The sequence below is a fragment of the Ricinus communis genome, chromosome 2 (genome assembly GCF_019578655.1).
Source record: "Ricinus communis isolate WT05 ecotype wild-type chromosome 2, ASM1957865v1, whole genome shotgun sequence".
Classification (NCBI taxonomy): Eukaryota; Viridiplantae; Streptophyta; class Magnoliopsida; order Malpighiales; family Euphorbiaceae; genus Ricinus; species Ricinus communis.
The window spans coordinates 5191361-5213065 of NC_063257.1; the positions used below are offsets into that span (position 1 = coordinate 5191361).

The following is a 21705-nucleotide window of genomic DNA, read 5'->3' on the forward strand; positions in this document are numbered from 1 at the left end:
CCAAAATTATAAATATTACTATGCTATGTTATAACTTTCAAAATAAATATGTTACTTTTTTAATGAATCAATAAAAATTTAATTATGCTATGTTTAAATGTATTATTCTTTTCTATTTTTTCCTCCAAAAAGATGAAAGAGATTTGTCGAATGATAAAGTGAGTCCAACTCGAACCTTGCCGTCGGTTACTAGTGGACGCAAAAAGCCACGCCTCTCAGTCACCATCTTTTCTAGACACGATCTTATCCAGAGTTCCTGAGGTTCCATTTCATAACCAGGATTGCGACTTCACCCTCGCCCGAAATTAAACCACACCGCCTGTCTGTCCCCCATGCCGAAATTCCACCTCCAAAATAGACTTTTCCAAATTGCCATATTATCTGAATTTGCGGCCGCTTCCACCTACCAAACTCAAATTGCTTACCATCTCAAGCAGGCCTTCCTAAGGCCACCTGGATAAATAATTGCTTTCCCTTTTCCCAGTGTCTAGTACTACTTGAACATGAAATCCCAAAATCACATATCTTGCTAGAACGTGAGGACATTAGACTAGTTGTCTATTTATGGTAACTCCAATTCCAATCATATTTAGTTATGTATGCTTAGTGGTATGTAGGATTGGGACTGGGACTATTTGCACCAAGTTGGTTTGCTTCTTTTATTGCGTCTACTTTTGCAGATGACATGCATACGGTTGCTTTTGCTTTATGCATGTCTAATAATATTCTTCAAAAAAAGAAATTGCTTTGAAATTCCACTTTTGTATATATCATGAAATGGACAGACGGCTATTTCTTTATTTCAGAAAATTGCCCTGAATCTAGAACAAGTGTGTGTGTGACTGTGAACCTAGTATTTCAAATGTCCCTCCTTTTATTTTTATCCCAGGTCACTGCTTTTGAACTAAATTTATCAATCTTTACAGGCAGGAGACGCAATCTTTATAATTAGGGTCTTTTGTTCCAATAGAAAATAAATAGAACTTTCTGGGAACTGTTATTTTCTGTCTTCTTCTATTATTTTAAGGTACTCAATGCGCACTCCTATTGCTGATATTTAATTGGGCTAGGCTTTCTATTAATATTTTACCAATTGTTGAGGATATATATGATTACTTTTAATATAAGTGTCGTTTAGGACATGAGACATTCCTCCAAGGATATTATAGACTAAGCAAAAACCAAAAGAAAAGAGAAAAGGTCAAAAAGAATGAGGTCCCATTTGTATTTAGTTTCGTTATCTAAAAGCAACTAGAGTGAGCCACTTGCCTCTTGGATTTATTTGTACGATTATTATTAAATGGTCAATCCACACCAGCCTTTTTTACTGGTTACTAGTCACTATCTTTCTTTTCTTCCCAATATTTTCCTTTTCCTTCTTCCAATTTGACTGAACCTTATATGGTAAAAGAGGTCCTTTCTTTCTTGATAATATATCCACGATTCAACATTACAAAAACAAGCATTTCACTTGTATCTTTTAGAGTAAGAGGTTCAATGTTCAATTTATGTTTATGATAAACATAAAAAGATAATTATTTGATCTGTTGGCTCTCTTATAAATAAAAAAATAAATAATTTTTTTAATTTAGTGCAACTCAATTGCTACCATGATAATTTTTTCTGAGATATAAAATTTTAAATTCCAAATTTAGTAAGAACCAATTAAAAAAATAAAGGAAAAAAGAAAGGAAGAATAATCTATTCGTAGAATGAGAAAGTGCAAAACTTATTGGTCCTTGAACTCCATTTGATGTTAACAGAAGTAATCAAGTGGAATTATAACAAATGGAGAGAACCAGCAATGTCTCTATCAAATCTTTGGGCACTCGTACAGAAATAAGAAGGTATATCTAAACCCATTTTACTATTTCAATTAAAATCGATGACAATAGCTTCCTTAACGATACTCAATGTGAGTGGCTACCCATACAAAAGAAAATAAATAAATAAAATATGTTCCCGTTGCCTTTTCCTTTAGAACTTGTTATAGGATTGATGTCAAAAGTTGAAAATTGTTTAAGCAACTTCTTGTCACGTTAACCTAAGAATTTGCATGTCACTAATTCATGCTAACTAAATAACCCGTCCAAAATGTTTGGTTTCTCATAAAAAGAAAATAATACATTAATTAGTCTAACCAATTGGCGGAATGGGTATGTCATAATAAGGCAAAAGCTTTCCAAAACGATGATGATGATTTAACTAGAATCGGAATACCCATAGACAAAGGAAACGTGATCCTAACAAAATAAATTTCACTTTTACTTTCCCTCTTGAAATGACTGAAAGGAGTTCCTCCTAATCCTAAGTTTTCTAGCATGACGCAACCCATTCTCCTCTTTCTTTTCTTGCTTTACCCTTGCAAATATTCACCCACCCTTATTGTTAAACTTTTCCCCCCTTTCATCTCCTCCTAGCAAACCTCTTGCCTCTATCTTCATTTCTAAGAATTTACTTGTGCTTTTTTCTTTTTCTATTAAAGTTAACAGTTGATGTTGTGCTTACGCCCAATCACATATTTGTCTCTGAGAATTTATTTATTCTTTAAATTAACGTCAATTTTAAATCATACAGCATCTGTCTGTCGGTATGTATATCTGCAATCACACGTTAACAGTTAATTTTTTAATTTAAATCAAACGATTGAGTTATATAAAACAAAAAAAAAAAAATCATATTCAAAACAACTCAATGATACTGAATTCAACATTTGAAATGCATTGAATTATTATTTTTGAAATTGAATAACTCCATTATTGCTTACTTTTTTTTTTCTTTCCTTTGCTATTTTGAAAAAAAATATATCTGGAATTTCGCACCCACCATTTTGGACTCTCTGCCAATCTAAATGAGATCGAGTCAAAGAGCTTTAACAATGCCGGTGTCTAATAATTTGACAATGTGCAAAGCTAACAGTAAAAGAAAACACTCTCATTTAACTCTGCCATTTTATTTAGTTGATGTAGAAACCAATGCATTGCATTACATATTCTCATATATTACCTTTACTTAACGTGGCAACTAAGTTTCAATTGTTAACCGGTGAGAAGAGTTTCCTTTTTCGTGCAGGATTCTCTCACGTTCAGTTTTTCTTCTTTGCCCTGAATGTCACATTCAGGCTTAGGTTTTCAGGTTACCTAATTTCGATACTTGTGCGTTAAATTAATTAAGTAATCTCATTCTTCTACCTCATGTATCATGTATTGCTATATGTTAACCGATGCCTTAACTTAGATGAAACGACTTAGCAATCTCAAAAGAAATTATTTTACTGTATCTTCCATTTCTATTCATTGATTCTTTGCAAGAACCAATTCTTTTATTCCTTTTACAATTGGTGTTCGGAGCACTTCTCTAATATTTTGAGACAAAAGAAAAGAAATGCTTTAGCCCAGCTTTGGTTACAGTAAGTTCCTTCTAAGATACTACAAAAATCGAAAAGAAAGATCTGTAAAAGTTTTCCAGAATACAATAAAGACACCAACTATATACAAATGTTGGTATTCTAGGTAAGGAAATAAAGGTTGCAAGTGGAAGAAATTGATGTGGTTAAATTTACAGGATGGTCCACTCTTGATTTTTATCTTTTACTCTTCTTTTTTATATGTTTAAGATTTAGGAGAAGGTAATACTAAATTAGTTTTTCTAACTTTTTAAAATTATAATATTTTATTTAGTTAGAGCACATCTGTAAATAACACACATCAGGGTGTGAATCTTAAGCAAAAATGATTGGGAAAAGCCCAAAATCTTCCCTTTAATCAAGGGGGGGTTCCAAAAAGAGTCATCTCCTTGAAAACTTAAAAAAAAAAAAAGAAAATTAAGAGCACATGGAAGAATGAATATATTCAAAGCCTTCTTGTCAAAGTAAGTTAGCTGAGTGTTTGAATTTATTTTATTTCTTTTTTGTAGAGAGAGAAGCCTAATTAAGCCAGTATGGTATGCATACAAGAAAGCCCGTGATGATACATGGAACAAAATATTTAAAAAGAAAAAAGAAAGAAACAAGTGAAAGTTTTTAGAGAGAGAAACTGGAAAACCAAAACAAAACATAGAGAGAAGATACATAAAGGGGAAGCCCCCATGAGCCAAAAGACACAACATCAACCAGTCACTGTCAATCCACTTTGTCGGGGAGGCTCCAATATCACACTCTTCCTCTTATCTTCCTTTCATACTTAACCACTCTTCTGCGGTATGCTGGCCACACCTCTCTTATTCAAGCTGAAATCGTGGAAACTAAACTTTTAAATTCTCAAAATTCTAATCTGTATTGGCAGCAAAATAATAAGATGGTTTTATTTAAATTTTTAAAACCAGAAAGGAGCAAAAATGTGAAAATTTGGTCAAAATTCATGGAAGCTTTAATAAATTTCTCTTTTTTTTTTAAAAAAAAAAAAAGTAAAAGAAAACCAAACAATAATATACATACTAAAGACAAACACCCGAGTAAGGATCGTTTCATAAAATCTTCTACTTTGTAGGAGTCTTTTCTTTTTCTCCTTTGTCCTCTCGTATACGAAGAGTAGTAGCCAAGAATGTTGCTGACCAGTTTTTAGCCAGAAACCCTTCTTGCCCTTTTAATTTTACTCTTGTTTTATTTACATCATCAATGTATTTTACATCCACTGTGTCTTTCTGAGTAATTGTCTAAATTTAGAGTTTTCTTTTCTATACAATTGGGACTTTTGATTTTCTTTTGCTCCTTGAAGATTAAGGATAATTTTTTGGAATTTCTTCAATGATGACTCCTTGGAAAATTGATTTCAAAAATGTGTTTTTCTTCCTTTAGGGTAACCACATCCCAGTCCTCATCTTCGCTGAAGATAAGGGTCTCCCCATGATGGATAATGATCTGCAATTCTGATCTAAATTTGGAAGAGAATGTCGATTTTGAAGAGTGCGATGAGCTTAAGAGCATTAAAGGGTAGTTTTCTTTTGAGTTACGTTTGCTAGAGCAGACTTTCTCTTAGCTATTATATGTGCTTTTCTAACTCACTTGCTTTAATCAGGTTGACTTGTGTAATTTTTTATCACTTTGATCTCTTTTTTGTTACTTGATTAAATACATGTTCGATTGAGCTTGTATTATTTTAGAAGACTAACCCTTTATTTTGGACAAAGAGTAAATAAGGGAGGAAATAAAATAAGAGAGAAAAATAGAAAATGATTATAAGTTCTTATTGTTTGGAAAAATTAAAAATAATAATAATAATAATAATAAAGAGAAAACCGATATATTTTATTTTTCACCTTATAATTTTTTCATTTTGGGAATGGAATAAAAGTTAATAAATAAAAAAATATGGTAAGGAATAAAAGATAGATCCCATTTTTATTTATATTTTCTGATTCGACTCATTTTTTAAATTTGATTTGAATTCGTTAAAAAGAGATAGTGATCTATGTTTGACTTTATTTTTAAGTTTGTTAAATTCAAATTAAACTTGAAAAAATTAAATATCCAACTTGTTGATACATGCACTTTTAAATTTACTATAAATTAATTTTTTTATAAAAGATATATGTATTTCTAAAGTAATATTATAAATTAATAACAAGAATAAAGTATAAATAATTTTTTTTATTGTTCTTTAAATAGATGATAATAGTTTTTTAATTGATTTTATTCAATAGGTCTTTTTCATTTTATTTCTTATGAAGTAAAATACTTTAACATAATTTTTTAACGAGTTCTCTTTAATCATTTTGAGCTTACCACTTTTTTGTAATTTATTTTTATTAATGAATTTTACTTTATTTCTTATTTATTATCATTTATATAATAAAAATTAATATTTTAAATAATTTGAACGTGACTCAAATTTTGACTCGTCTATTTAACATCTTAAAATTCATTCAAAAAATCTCAAAATTAAATTAATCTCAATAACTAACTAAATCGATTGTAAACCATAACATTTTGAGATTAGCTTGATTCATTTTTACTCCTAAAATACATCAGTGGAAATACTATTATAAATTTTTAAATGAGAAATTCTTGCTTAATATAAATAAATAACTCCATTTATATACAAAAATAATAAATAATTATTACCTGCTTATTTTTTAAATAATTAATTTAATCAAATTATAAACAAAATATAAAATTCACTCTAAGAACGCTTTCGGCATCCAGGGGTTGCCGACCGGCCATAGAACCCTATTCAATAAGTGAAACGCATTAGCTGTCCGCTCTTAGATTGAATAGCAAGAGTCGGAAAAAGGCAAATACTCGTTGAGCATTCTTAAGAATTTGTATTTATATGTTATTTAATTTATTTAGTTCAAACACTTTATGTAGTTAAAAATTAATATTTTTTTCTTAAAAAGATTATTAAGGAATTTTATAAAATAAATGAACTAAGAATTAATATTTAAAATTATTTATTAATAACTAATTAATTAATTAATTAATTATTAATAAAAATAAATATTACAGTTTAATATGTAAATAGTTATGGGATGCAGTGTAATTAGAAATGTGTGGAGTGGTAAATGCAGTATTGACGTATGAAAAATAAAAAGACAAAAAAACCCAAAAAAGAGAAAAATCCAAAAAGGGGTGGAATGGAGATGATGAAATACACTCTCCCCATTCCTCTCTCTGTTAAGTGGACCCTACGGCGCCATTAGTCTTTACTCTTTACTTGGTTTCCAAGATCATTCCCCCCCGCCCTCTTCTCTTTCTCCCTATAAACCGTTTCTTCTTCTTTCTTGCTACTCTTCTTCTCTCCCTCTCTTTCTTATTTTATTACACAACATCCGGAATTATAAAATCCCACCCAATCAAACACCACACTTACCCAAAATAGAGTTTTTTCTTTTTCTTTTAAAAAATATACACATATTTATATATCCCAGAAAAACCAATCCACAGCATTAGAATAAAAATAAAGTAAAAGAAGCCTTTCAGCAAAAAAACATGAAAGGTGAATATGTCGACCAGCAGCATCACCATCACCATCACCCTAAACATGAATCCACCAACATGTTCTCCAAACTCCACCACCACCACCACCCTCTCCCCTTCTCTACCCACTTCCAACTCTCCCGCGATTCCGAAGATGATGACACTAGAAGCACCGGTGCTGCCACCACCGCCATAACCACCGCCACCGCCACCGCCACTACAACAACCCCAACCAGACCTACTGAGCCACCCAACAGCAGTGGCGGTACTGACGGTGCTACAATAGAAGTTGTTAGGCGGCCTAGAGGCAGGCCGCCAGGATCCAAGAACAAACCAAAACCGCCGGTCATAATTACTCGAGACCCGGAACCAGCTATGAGTCCTTACATTCTTGAAGTATGCGGTGGAAGTGATGTAGTTGAAGCAATATCCCGCTTTTGTCGCCGAAAAAACATTGGAATATGTGTTCTTACAGGATCTGGAACCGTCGCTAATGTTACTCTACGTCAACCCTCAACTACTCCTGGTTCTACCATTACCTTCCATGGAAGATTCGACATTTTATCCATTTCAGCCACTTTCATGCCTCAGACGGTGTCGTATCCAGTTCCTAACACTTTCACTATTTCTTTAGCCGGTCCTCAAGGTCAGATCGTTGGCGGGTTAGTTGCTGGGAGTTTGATAGCGGCTGGTACGGTCTATATCATGGCGGCCACGTTTAATAACCCGAGTTATCACCGGCTACCCGTTGATGATGAAGGGAGGAATTCTGGGTCTGGCGGTGGCGGTGGAGAGGGACAGTCACCGGCTGTGTCAGGTGCAGGTGGTGGGGGAGATAGTGGCGGTGGTGGTGGAGATTCGGGTGGTGGGATGGTTATGTACAGCGGTCATTTGCCTTCAGATGTTATATGGGCACCTACTGCTAGGCCTCCACCGCCTTATTGAGATTGATCTGAGTGACTTTACTGTGAATTATTTCTAGACATCTTTTTCTTTCTTTTTTTGTTATTAATTATAACTTTAGGTGTTTTTCTTGAGACTTGATCGTGTTCAATTCTGAGATGTCAATGTAGTAATGATTTTAGCTTCGTTACACAGTGCAGTTGTTTTTCCTTTTCTTTTCGTAAAAGAAATTTATTATTGTTCTCTTTTATTATTATTGCTATTGTCTATTTTAAGAAAAAAGAAAATATCGATAGAAAAAGAAAATTTGATTAAGAAATTGAAAATAAATAAAACTATATAGTACTGAGACGTGAAAAGAAAACTCATGGGACTGGTCTCTGACGCTGTGCTATTAATGGGAGTGACTGTATAAGAGTCGTTCAAGGTGAGCATATTTATTTCTGTGTGTGTGGTCATGGGTTTTACATGGTGGGTTTAGTGAGGGATGAGTTATTGGGTTATGGGTATTGGTATATTTTTTGCTTTGAAGTTTGAAACTGAGCAAATTATCACTGCAGGATGGGTGAGGTGCTTTCTGCTGTTTTGCAGTTGCACCAGGGGACGAAAGATGAGGGTGGCTGGCTGGCTGGGGTTTCAGATTTCTCATAGCTTAGGCTTGTAGCTTTCTTGATTTGGATAAAGCGTATGGCAGTGGAGAACGTGGCTAGGGTTATGCTTGCCAGAGTTTTCTTTTTCAGAGTGAAGAAGATGCTTTGCTTTTATCCAATATGTTCTTGAAAGCTCTCTTCTAAAACCCACTTTAAATTTTCTCCCATCTTTTCTCCTTTCTTCCTTTCCATCTGATCTACCTGTACTTTCTTTTGTCTCTTTCTCTCCTCTTCCCTTCGTTATTTCTTTCTTTGACGGGAAAAAGAAGAATTAAACCATAACGCAAGCAAAATATAGGGTTTCTTGATTTATTATGCCTATGCCTTGGGCTTTTTTTTTTTTTTTTTCTCTTTTGCTGTTTCTCACTGAGAAGACCAATTATGTTTGCATGAATCTTTCAGTTCTGTATGGTTATTTGTACACACAATAGAAACATTTATGATAGGATCATCACATGACCCATTTCTTTTGCTATAGTACAAATATTCATCACAAAATGGAGCAAGTTGCTTCATTTTTCATGGGAAAGATGATCCAAGTTTTAGTATATGGTTATTATCATTATTACTTTTTGTCTTGTTTTCAGTTGAGGATAAGGATTTTGAAATGAAATTATGATCTGTCTTTTTCAATACAATTCTGTTATCTAATTTTTGATACTCATTGCAGTTCTTATTGAATGTGTTGGAGGTGGATTTTTCATTCTGTAACTTATGACTGAAACCATGAATTAAGGAAATATAGTGTTACTTACATTGCAACACTTCCCTAATGATTGCCTAATTTCATAAATCCAGTGAATAAATGGGTTGATAATATATATATATATAGTCAGGAGTTAATGGAGAGAAAGAGAGGTGTTGTACATAAACAAATGGAGATATTGGATATTTTGCTGCTATATTTATATTGTCATCCATGATAAAGTTAATGTATATCTTATAATTGATTGCTATGATTTGATTTGCAGCAATGTTCTAAATTTTATATTTAATATGAAAAGCTGACATTGATTGTGATGATATGGAAGCATAGGATTTTAAAGTTGAATAATTCTTATTTAGTGTATATTTATGTTACTTTTTATATAAATAAATCTATGTGTGTAATATATATTTCTTAATTTTAAGTAATTAATTATAAAATAATTATTCAAAATTAAAATATAAAATTATTCATTTATATATTTTATTTTTTATTCCTTGCAGATTTTTAAAATTTTGAAAAATAAATCATATTCAGGGTAAAATATTAAAAAGAAACAAAAATATTCGTATTTTTTTATTTTTTATCGAATTTATAATATTTCTTATTTTATTTATTTTCACTGTATTAAAATATTAAAAATATGAATTTTAACTGTTTTTAAATTATTATTTTGTTTATTTTTTAATTTTTATGTTATTTTTAAATAAAACAATTGAAAAATAATCATACTTTGAATTTTAAAAAAAATTAAAAAACAGTATATTTTTTAAAAAATATAATACAGTAAAAGTGATATTTTTTATTAATTTTAAAATATTTCAATAAAAATTCTGAAAATATTACCGAATTGAAGATATACTTATAATCTTTTTATTCATAATAGTTTTCCTTGGAGATTTTTAGGAACACCAGCTTCTTTGAACTAAACACTAATGGAGTTGTTATCCCCACACTTAATGAATATATAGTTCAATACATTGGAAGAAAGAATAACTGTATCTAGGAATCGGCCTGTTGCAAAGAGAAACACTTTACCTGTGAATCAAAATTCAAGCATTTAAAAATGGGGAAATCTAGGATTAATACAAATCAATCCTCTCTAATTTTCTGCAAAAGAAACAAAAACAAAATTTGTATGTCTATGGAACTTCACTGTTCCTAGCATTTATTGAGTTCGTAGAGGCATGCATGTAAAGAGATTAGGTACAATAAACATTGGTTTCTGTCCTCTCTTCCACATCATAATTAGAGGAAATATATTCTCATTATCCCATTTCAATTAAATATACTAACATCATAGAATTATGCAATTCCCCATTATTTTTAGCACCCACGAGTACACCCATAAAACCATTTTTAATATAATGATACCATTTGTATAATATATAAATACCACAACATCAAATTGTATAAAATGGTAAAATAACTTAGAAGTGGACAGTTAGAATTCAAACTCTCTGATCTATGGAAAACTTGCACAAATGGGCACAACACAAGAACCTTCTTCATGTATGAAAGGTCATAAAGTTGCCAAGAATTTCTTCAAATCATTATCCTTTATCAATAAAAGTATTTATTTGATAAAATCCGGCAAAAGCAAAACTGTCAGCTGGTGGCTTTGTGGAAAAACAAGTAGGCTATAGCTTCAGGTAGCATTATACTTGGAATCTCACTTAATTTACTTTAAGCAATAGAGATCTTAATATCATGAGAGAAGCATCCTTTTGTTAGAAAAACAAAAGCCTAAGGGAGGGATCCACTTGCATGCTTACACATATTTATCTTTATCATATAAATGGCGTCACCTATTCTTGACCATCTTTGCCTCAATTTCACATTTCCTTTCTTAATGATAACACCTTTGCGACTATGTGCATAACATATTACTGTATATGATTAATTATGTAAGGTGGGCGTTTTTGTATGGTTAATTAATTAATTTACGTGGGTTCGTTCATTACATTGACCTTTTTTATAGAATGCACAATAAAAGAGCTACCAAAATCTAATAATAATAATATCTTTAGTTGTTCGCTGTTGACTCTGTGTCGCGTCTGTCATTTTGCACTGTATTTAGACAGTGGCAAAAGCATAATATATAGTATCGATTAATTTAAATATTATATAAATAATAATAGTGATATTTAAAATTAAAAAAAGAATATTTTTTTAGTGGCATGCTTAAGGAATTTGGCATGGCGCATGCATGTGTAATAGTTAATATATTGATCTGCTTTATTAGCATAGCAGCTTAATTTAAAAGCCTGATTAATTTAGCGATTAAGCGGTGCTTACTTAGTTTGAAAATCATCTGACTTCACTTCATTACAATTCAATTGGATATTAACCAAATGAAAATTCATATAATAATAATATATATTGAAAAAGACTAACGCCTTAAACTAATGGATTTTGTTTCTCCTTTTATTTTTTCACAATTGAATTTACTATAATAAAATGTTAATATTTTAAAAATAACACTCTTATATTTACCACGAAAAATAATAAACTTCTACTAATAGTGATGGATGGTTGACAAAATACTTAAATTCTAGACCTTTCTGGTTTTTTTTTTTTAATAAAATTAATCAAGCCATTATCTGATTGGCAGGCTTACATGTATGGCTTTTATAAGTTATTTTAAGTGATTAAGGTAATTAGGGTTCCATAACCATATTGATTTTTCTTTAAAGAATTGTGGCTAACTTTTAGCTATATCAATTCTTGCTATTTGCATGCGTGAAAATTTTAGCAGTTTGTGTTTTTATTGTAAAATTGTCGTATAATTTTATAGGTGATAAAACAAATAGTTGTTTTAATACGGTTATTTATTTAAAATTTAAATTTAAATTTTATTTAAATTAAAAAAAATTATTACTATCTAATCTATATAATTTTAAATAAAATATTATATTTTAATATTATAATACTCATCCTAAAAGAAAAGAAAATGATTAGTTTTTTTTTCTTTAATTAATAACACAAACACAGACGGATAACTAACTTTCCTTAATTGGTATTCAATGATTCGGAGTTCTCTTCTCTTGCTGGTTCTGTTCGGAATCCAATAAGCAGCAGAATAGGTCAATGAGCAACAGACCTTTTGACTTTGCGATGTGGGTATGAATCCATGATTATAATATCCCAATTTAATTCTTTCAACTGCGCGACATGTCTCTGTTCGAAAAATAAATATAAGATGTGTTGAAGAAGAGGATGAAAGTGGTACTACCGGATTAGGAATAACAAAGAAGCAGTGTCCCACAGCAAGAATGTTTTCAGGCATGATCTATAGAAAATCTAATAAGCAGATAGTGAGAAACGTTGTTCCTGAATCAAATTGTACGTACGCATTGCCACTCCTGAATCAATGACCTTGATGCGCTGTAGCTCTTCCAACCATGATCAGCAAGTAATTATTCTATTTATAATGGAAGAAAAAAAGAAGAAGAAGAATTAATTAATTAATTTAATATCAACTGATAACAAATGGGCCGACATACATACATAAAATGCATGTAGAGGAAATGCAATGCCATTGGTCAAGGCTGACATAATAGGAGAAAGTACACGTGTACGGACGTGATGAGTTAATGGAAAGGAGTTAAAAACAAGAGGAGAAGTCGTCGTCCCCGTCCCCCTCAAGTACAGTGGGGCAGTAGTGCCATAAGGTGGAATGGAAAGTCAAAATCTAAAACCAAATCAGCCCTTCTTCTTGTTTTACAAATCTGAGTCCTTATCCGTATATATACCAAAGGAGAAGAGTGAACAAACTAGAAAGGAAGGAATGGGTCCCTACTTGTTGCTAATGGGAATGGACTATACAGGTGGTGTCTATCTGTCTGCTTGTCTAAGCCAAGTTTGGTGGACGGTAGTTGAACCAGTCTTCCTAACCCACGTGGATGTTCGGGTTTGTCTTGTTCTTTTCCTGTTTCATTTTTGGACTTTTTATTACATTTTCCTACTTTTTTTTTTTCTTTTGGAGTAATAATGAGGCTGATTTCTTTTACATGTGCTGCCTTTTCTTTACTCGACCAAATTTTCTCATCAGTTTTTTTTTTTTTAATATATATATATTTTTGTTGAATCTTTTCCAACAAAGTGAAATACTTAGATTGATGATAAATTAGTATCTCTACGTGTGTCGACATTTCCACAATGGGCCCAAAATCTATGGAATCATCCTATATGGACCCAGTCCACCTCCTTCCCGGTTGGCTTGCAAAAGTGCAAATTCAAAGCCGAGCGCATCACCTAAATGTTACTGAGAAGAAATTGGAAATCGTGTCAAACATTATTTGTAAAAGAATGTCCACTTTTGATTTAGCATCTCGTGCTGAATTAAACAATTGATTGGGGTTCAAAACCCTTGCGGGACTCGTGTACGCTATACACTCTTCTGAGAACTTCCGGGGGAAAGGCAGAGGAATTGACAAAATGGGGACATGGCCTACTCATTTCTTTAAACAAAGCCAGCTACAACAGTACAAATACATACAGCCCCTCTTTTCCCAACTCTTATTTACGCCTCTAACTTAATTACCTGACATAAAAATGCTTAATCTGTTCTTTGGCTCATTGACCTTCTAAATGTTACACCAGATTTTACAGAGTTAACTCCTACTTTTGCCGAGTTAGCCTCCCTACAACTACCGCTACTTCCTAACTTTCTACACTCTTTACCCGTGTCACAACACGAAAAAGTATCACCTCCTTTCACTTCCAAATCCACCACCCTGCTACTCTCCCTCGGTAGCCTATCCCAAGTACCATCCTCCATCGATGAATCTGCACAATCAGGTTGAGACCTGCTCATTTCTGACAAATGCCTTGTGTACAAGGGAGAAGAAGAAGAAGAAGAAGAAGAAGATGAAGTGTCGGAATCAGATGTGCTCTTCCAAGAGTTCCAACCACCAAAAATGAAATCAGAAAGGTCATCAGTACTCGTAGAATCTCGTGTGCTCTCAGTACTGCATGAACCCTCGTCAGAGTTGCTGCTTGTAAAAGAATAATTATCACTTGATGAGTCCTCTTCTAAAATCCTTTGAAGATGATGGAACTTCAAATAGAAAGATTCAACACTGGTCATATTTTCTGGAGGAAACGAATTGGGGTTGAATCGGACAACATTTGGATGAGTGGATGAAGATCTTGAATTTAATGCAGTATTCTTCGCACTGACTCTTGATGCACTTCCTTTCATTTTTGGATCAGAAGATGCTATTCTGTTCCTTATCAATCTTGGAGCCCTCGGTGAGCACCTACAGAAGAAATTTAACGTGTCAAATGGCAAATAATAATAATGTATCTTCAACTACCAAATAGAGCTCCTGTGATTCGTCACCTTGCATAAAGAAGCATGTAAGCGCCTTTTGTCAGGACCCTTTCAAGCTCTACAGCTGTTACCTACTCAATATTGCCAACATAATAAAATAAAGGGTTAGCTTATTATAATATTGCCAAAACGCATGTAAATGAAATATTTTAAACTGTACTTTCTGTAGCCTGAGAGTTGTACAAAGAATTCTTAACAAAGATCATAAAAACCAAAGGCATGCCAAAGGTCCACTAGCTGAAGTATATGAACTTTTCACTACCAAATCCTGGATGAAACATGAGGATTAAACGTAGGGGTGAGCATCCGGTCGAAACTGAATTAACTAAACTACTTGTAAATCCTAACTGTTTAAGCATTCCCCTCATCTCATGTGAGCATCCTCACAGCAACCATGTATCAACATCACCCACAAATTTAAATTCCACTAGTTATCTATTGTCAAACAGGCAAGGAAATCCAGCTCATCAAACAGCCATCATTGCTAATCACTGGTTTCAAGTCCGATCTCCCTCCTCTTGGTTCCATTACTAAGGCTTGTGTCAGCCATCATTTATTAATAGCCTTGGGATCCAACACTTAATACAGGCAGATTCTTATATTAAGCGAATGCTCTCTCTCTCTCTCTCTCTCTCTCTCTCTCTCTCCCACCAAAAGTACCTCATCTCCATCTTAGATCATCAACTTTTGACATTTCTGAAAACCAAGAGGCTATTCAACCAAACACAAAGGGAATTACCAGTCTGTGCATCAACAGACCCTAAAGCACAAAATTCACTTAAAACTCTCTTTCTGTGCACCAACCCAATACATTATAAACCTTTAGTTAACAATGGGGACTAAAGATTTTGGTTGGAAAAGCATAAAATTACAAATAATTCCAGGATGTATATTATTTATAGCTATGAACATACCGTGCTGTCATCAATCTTGAACCACTTGTTCTGGACATTTTTTACATAGCACACATAATGACCAGAAAATGAAGCATTCATGATATCCAAGTGAACAACCACTCCATAAAGCCTGTATATGGGTGATTTGTCACTTGTGCCACTCATATAAGGTGCTAAATCCAGGATCTCCGGGAAACGAATGGACTTGTTGAGCTTCCCAAATTTACCGGACTGCAAAGCACAATAAGTAAGAATCTGAGGGGACTAGGAAAAAGAAAATCTTAAATAGCAAAACCTTACCTGAAAGCGTTTCAATGCGATTGTAAGGACATTTGGAGCCTCCAGTATTGTCAACTTTTTCTTGGCCTTTTCATAAGATTTGCATCTGTAATAGGATGCTAAATGTAAATAAAATTGGCAAATTCAAAATCAAAGATCCCTTGTAAATAATCTGCTAGACAGTATGAGGAGTAAATAGGATGATTTTATTGCATGAAGTATGTGAATTTACTCATTGAATAGACAGTCAAATAAAATAATTTCACACTAAAAAAAATCACATAGAATACATACATCTCTTCCAATTACAAACAAATAAAGATCCTCATGTGATCTATTACAAGTAAAGCATGTTGTACAATGAAAGATAAGGAGAGAACAAATGCATCTAAGTCCAATTTCTGGATTTTGATCCAGCTTTACTAAACTTAAGATCATATTTAGAAGCATCTTGATGCAAAGAATGATGGCTCAGCTACCTTAAGCATCACCTAATAATGCTGTCGTGAACCATTTGCTAGATAAACTGTTTAATAAAAACTTCAATGAATTACTCAAAATAGTTTGCAAAAGAAATGTTTTGACCAAAGAAGGACAAAAATATTAGCTCCCCCCACCCCAACCCAAAAAAAAAATCCCAAAACTTCCTTTCCCCAGGATAGAAATAACCTTATCCAAGAAAGGGCAGCAGTCATCAAAACTTAACCGATATAATAGGATCAGCATATAAATCAACTCAGAATGTCAAATATAGAAAGCAGATTATTAAATGAGACTGTCATAAGTTTCTTCAGAAAAGGTAATCTGACCAACCTGCCACATTGGTATTTGTTGTCTCCATCTAGAATCTCAGTACCTGTGAACCTTCTAAGTGCATCCTCAAGCTTCTCTATATCCCCTTCTATTTCAACAGTAAGATCCATCATTCTTTCATGCCGCTCCGACTTGTAATGGCACTTCATGCATTTTATCTGAATTCATATTTATGTCATAATTCAAATTACCACACAGTTTTTTTCTTTTTTAATCCTACGAGGTGGTACTTAGACACAAGCAATCACTAGGAAAGAAAATTTTAGGGAAGCAAAGAGAAGCATTCATGAACATTAATAATCTCCAAAAAGGTTTTACCTTTGAACGAAGGTAGCCTCCAAAAGTAAGACCTATGAGAGTGGTTTCCTCTTCAAAGGAACCCAACGCATTCACCCCAGCTTCTTTAAGGCAAACAGATTGCATTGTATCAATAGCATACCTGTAACTTATTTTATTGGTTATCTTAAAGCAACAATAGAAAGGATAAATTCATAAACACATGAGAAATGCATTACTCAGGCTGCCGAGCAAACAGCCAGCTAACCTTAGAAATTCATGTGCATCTTCTTCTCTCCCAGTACCCAGCTGACTTGCAATGTTTTGCAGCTGGGATAAAATTCCAATAGGAGAAAGTGGAGATTTCCCTTCCTTTGCCTTCAACATCAAACTTTCAAACTCACAAGTGAAGCACCATTCCTTATTTACACCTGATATTAAAATAGAATAATGGCTTATTTGATACTGTGCAATAACTAACAAACATGCTACATAAAAGGTAAACACAGGTGTTGGCATATAACTATGATAAGAAACATACACTCTTTAGAATGGAGCCCTTGAACAAAATAAGCAGTCAAAGGAGGAGTAAATGCCAGGCACTGAAGGACAGCATTTGCATAACAGCTGCGAAAATAGAATACCTTATATGTTATTAACAGCTTGACCAAATTTCAAGTTAAGGTAATTTTCAACAGAGAAAAGCAAGGGGCAAGACAGCAGTATATTTTCCCCTCACAATCCCTCTGTGAGAGTTATAACAAGACATAAAATTGTGAAGAAGTAGTGCAGATTTCCAGCAAAAAGGTGAGGGAGCTAAAAGCTGTTTGGCACTTAATATTGCCATATCAATTAAATGATGCCCATGAGGAATGATACATCAGGATGCATATGTGCGGAATACACATCGTGCTATGTTCCATCCAGGGTATTACGTTACGCAGATTGCAAAATCTTCATTGAGTGTACCCGAACATGGACATACACAATTGATAATTCACATATGTGAGATCACTTGGGTACTATTAAGCACACAATTGATAATAATCTTGTGTGCAATATTTTCCCTGTGACATGACTGAGTACTTATGTGAGATCACTGGTGGAGTAGCATACGCCAGCTTGTGACTAATTCACATATTTAGTATCATAAATAAATCTGCAATGACAGAATGCAAAGAGGGAGAGAGAGAGAGAGAGAGAGAGATAGAGAGAGAGAGAGAGAGAGGGAGTAATGAAAGAGGGAAGCAAAAGCTGAAGGCTACTGTAACATCACAATCAAAACCAGAGAAAAAAAACATGTATCTGTGTGCATTGCTTCTAGGCTAGAAGTCTGGTAATGACATCATAGGAAAGAAAGCTATAAAATAAACAGATTGTACACAGAAGAAAGCAAGATTTATTGTTGGTAAGATCAGAATAACAGCTGCTATAAAATAGGAAAAATGCCCAAAAAAATAAATTTTGGAAAACAGCGCACAGAAGACAATTTGTTCTTCATATAGGCAAGAAATGGTCAGCATACCTATTTCCACAGTTGATAAGGCCACAAGGTCTCATTTCAACCTTGTTTGAAGCATACAGCTTTACAAAAAGATCATATGAAAAGAGCCCCTGAAAATATAAAACTTGATTTAAACTAGATGTCATCATAGAAAGAGAATGTAAGAGATGCAAAGAAGTGAAAATATTTAAGCAACCTTATCACTGTATTTGCCACACTTAGGTCCTCTAAGTTGATCAACAACTTTCCGCACTGACGATTTCAGTCCACTAATAGAACTCGGAGAAGAACTAGTCATTTGGGAGGAAGGCACAGCATCAGCTTCAAGATTATCATTTTTTCCAGATTTCAAGCTTGCAACTGGATGTCCATTCCCACTAGAAGCCAAATAGGTATGAGAAGAGCTAGATGATACTCTGGACTTAGATAGATTTGAAGTGCTAAGAGTGTCATTGACAATAATATTTGATTGGTTAGAGCTGGAGGATTTAAGATCACCCAACTTCGAAATACTTGAATCAACTTGATGTGATACATCTCTCTTACTCGAAGTTAAATGAATATATGAAGAGGATGATGATACAGATTTAAGATCACTGGACTCTAACACATTTGAATTCTGGCTAGATTTATTACTCATAGAACTAGTCATTTCACAGCTCTCAGATGTGGAACTCCTGATGATCGGAGCATCTTTACCAAGCTTTTCAGACAAAGCCGCTCCATTAACAGGCCTAACAATACCTATAGGAGCTGGAGGTGCATCATCTGATACAATGCCTTTAACCTCTGAGCTTTGGGCATTTAATGCAGGAACATTACTTCCAGATAGATTGAACCTAAAGTGTTGGAAAGACTCAGAATCAGATAACTTGTTTTTACCAGCTCCAGTGGAATTGGAATGATCTGGATCACTTTGGAGGATATTACTGGACACAACAGAGTCAAGACTCCTGTCCCAGAAACCAGAAGAAACTCGACCAGGCTGAATCATTAAAGACTCAAGCATGCCACTGCCCCTCTGACCCGAAGTGCTAGAAGGAACACCCTGACTCTCCCCACTATTGCAAAGTGTGATGCCCTGCTTTAACTTACTCATTTCTTTAATATCTACATTATCAACCAAACTAGCAAACTTTGGAGACACAGGCTTGGTTTGATCCACCTTGTTCAATTCAGGCTCAAGCTCATCAGTGGCAGAATCAGAAGATATTTGTCCATCTGATCTCTCAATTTCATTTGAGCTAATACTCTCACCAACAGAAAAATCATCAGATGATTCACCGCCAGTGGGTGAAGTAGAGAAGCCAGAAAATGAGGTCCTAGATGAGCCAGAAATAGAGGATGTATCTGCAACAGAATTGACTTTAATATCATCATCCTTTACAAGTGGAACTGCACGAGTGCTGCTAGAATTAAACAAAAGAGGTGCCTCAGAGGATGTAGCAATTGGTGAAGATCCGCATTTATCACTGTAGATATCACATTGCTCTTGTTTTGCCACCTTCTGAGAAGAGCTGCCTCCATCATCATTGATTTCATAAGTAGCACTAGCAGGGCGGCATTCTTCCTTGTGACCTTGACGCCAGTGGATAATTTGACACTTACCAGAACTGAAACAAATTAAAATATAGCATAAATATAGAACTGAAGCAAGTTAAAAAGAAAAAAAAAAAAAAGACAACCAAAACCAGTGTCACTAATTGAGCAAAACCAAAAGTCTTGTCACAAGGAAACAAAATCCCTTTACTGATACATAATAGGTATATCAATGCATATCAGCACTAAATCCTTCAAATATAGCAAATTTCTAAATGATGCAAATCATCTAGCTACTAGATATAAAAGAAAAAAAAAAGAAAAAAAGAACCATATTTCCAATTAACAAACACGTATTGCAGCTTAATCCATGTGTCAGGCCTCTTCATTAATTGAGAGAGACAGAATTTTCTCAACTGCCTAAAGAGTTTATACTAATCTAACCGCTTATAAAAGTACCAGTTCTCCTTCACAACCTCAAACTTGTAATTAAACACTAGCCTACCTAGACACATCTCCTTACAACTATTAAACATGTGTAACCTAATACTCAGTAGGTGCAGCATTGGCCAAATTAAGAAGTATACAAAGTAGATAGCCCTAATTGATTTGTTCGAGCTTCCACAACTTCATTCTTCTCCTGTTTCCTCTATTTACTTGGAACAACGAAAAGCCAGCAAGGATCAAATTCTTATAAAAATACTGTTCAAAACCATGTTCTCCACCAACAAATCTACAATAATCACCAAATTACTGATTAGAGGCAAATCAGGAGCAGGGTAATCTATTTCCCAATTCAAAAGCAAATGCCTGATTAAAGCAACTCAGTTTCTCATCACTAGAAAAAAAAAATTAACAATTAAAATACCAGTATCTAACAGCTTTACAACGAGCACACCGTGTGGTAGTAGGACAATAACAAACAGCACACTGATAATAACTATTCCTCGAGACCGGAACGACACCGTACGAGACGGTGGCTTCCAGCTCAGCCCTAGCAGTTTCTTCAGAAGCTAAAACCAGCAGTCGCTTGATCTCCTCATTCCTTGCAATGGAAAGCCGCCATTTACGGCGAATTATAAGCCCGATGACAGGAAATAGAAGAGATAACACAAGGACCAGGCTCGAAAACCCTAGATCCCCTGTAACATGCATTTAGAAAACCTCGTCCTGAACCCAACAAGCATCCAACAAAATTTACTATCTTACCCCTACACATATGTCAGGGCAAGTTCCCAGTGGCCAGTGGAGTTAGTTTCTACTCCGGTAATATCAAGATCGAAGACATAAGGAAATGATACCGTCGGCAACACCAAAGACGGTTGCGATTTTGGCAAGGAATTGACATAAACGGAATGTCGTATTTAAAATAAAAAGATTTTGTTCGTCGGGGACAATAATAGGCTCATCGGTCTGTAGACAGAGATCGAGATTTTGAGGGCTCTGTTAATTTAGAAAGACTAAAGAAAACGGAAAGAAAGATGGAGAATTTGGATGCAAAAAATATAAATTGTATTTTTTAAAATGATATTTTAATTTAAAATATTATTATTATCTTAAGAAAATAAAAGAAATTTTATGGTCGAGGGAAAGGAATTTTGTTTTCAGGCATGGGGAAGCGTGAATTCTTGGGTCATCAAAATATTCGGACCGGATGGCCCCCACAGTCATAGAACTCTAGTCCTCCGGTCGGACCGGGCGGTTTAGTTCGGTTAGTAAATATTCAAATCTTATTGGTTATGATTTATTTTGGTTGTTTGAAACATGCCTATTCCTTTGGACGGTTGCTTGGTGGTGGCATGTGAACGTGATGGTGGGGGAAGGAGGAGGAAGGTGCTTTGGGAGGAGAGCGAGATTTTGGCTTCATATGGGATCTGACGGCTGA

The 21705-nt window shown here is 34.0% G+C and overlaps 2 protein-coding genes across 3 annotated transcripts; one reads left to right on the top strand and one right to left on the bottom strand.

The window, feature by feature from the left end:
• The first annotated feature begins 6700 nt into the window (after positions 1–6700).
• LOC8268404 (AT-hook motif nuclear-localized protein 28) lies at positions 6701–8069 on the top strand. The gene has a single exon (XM_002513984.3). The coding sequence runs from the start codon at positions 6929–6931 to the stop codon at positions 7859–7861; it is 933 nt and encodes a 310-aa protein (XP_002514030.1). The 5' UTR covers positions 6701–6928; the 3' UTR covers positions 7862–8069.
• Positions 8070–13607: 5538 nt separating this feature from the next.
• Positions 13608–21356, bottom strand: LOC8268402 (ubiquitin carboxyl-terminal hydrolase 17). Of its 2 annotated transcripts, none has more exons than XM_048370783.1 (11): positions 20689–21356; positions 18478–19894; positions 18303–18397; positions 17319–17404; positions 17046–17208; positions 16820–16940; positions 16502–16659; positions 15710–15794; positions 15428–15640; positions 14523–14584; positions 13608–14439 (listed from the first exon to the last, which is right to left on the bottom strand). In XM_048370783.1, exons 1-11 carry the CDS (start codon positions 20973–20975, stop codon positions 13737–13739), a joined length of 3390 nt encoding a protein of 1129 aa, XP_048226740.1. In that variant the 5' UTR covers positions 20976–21356; the 3' UTR covers positions 13608–13736. The 2 variants fall into 2 exon arrangements, with proteins under 2 accessions (XP_048226740.1, XP_015571528.2); XM_015716042.3 differs by having other exon boundaries at positions 18303–18391; positions 20689–21355.
• Between the last annotated feature and the right edge of the window lie 349 nt (positions 21357–21705).

What these genes read in the sequence shown, in the direction of transcription:
- LOC8268404 (XM_002513984.3), top strand. Translation starts at nt 6,929, where the DNA reads ATGAAAGGTGAATATGTCGACCAGCAGCATCACCATCACCATCACCCT.
- LOC8268402 (XM_048370783.1), bottom strand. Translation starts at nt 20,975, where the DNA reads ATGCATGTTACAGGGGATCTAGGGTTTTCGAGCCTGGTCCTTGTGTTA. An exon ending in AGGGCTCCATTCTAAAGAGT is followed by an intron (nt 17,209 to 17,318) that starts GTATGTTTCTTA and finishes TTTTAATATCAG; the next exon opens with GTGTAAATAAGGAATGGTGC. An exon ending in TCGCATTGAAACGCTTTCAG is followed by an intron (nt 15,641 to 15,709) that starts GTAAGGTTTTGC and finishes TGTGCTTTGCAG; the next exon opens with TCCGGTAAATTTGGGAAGCT.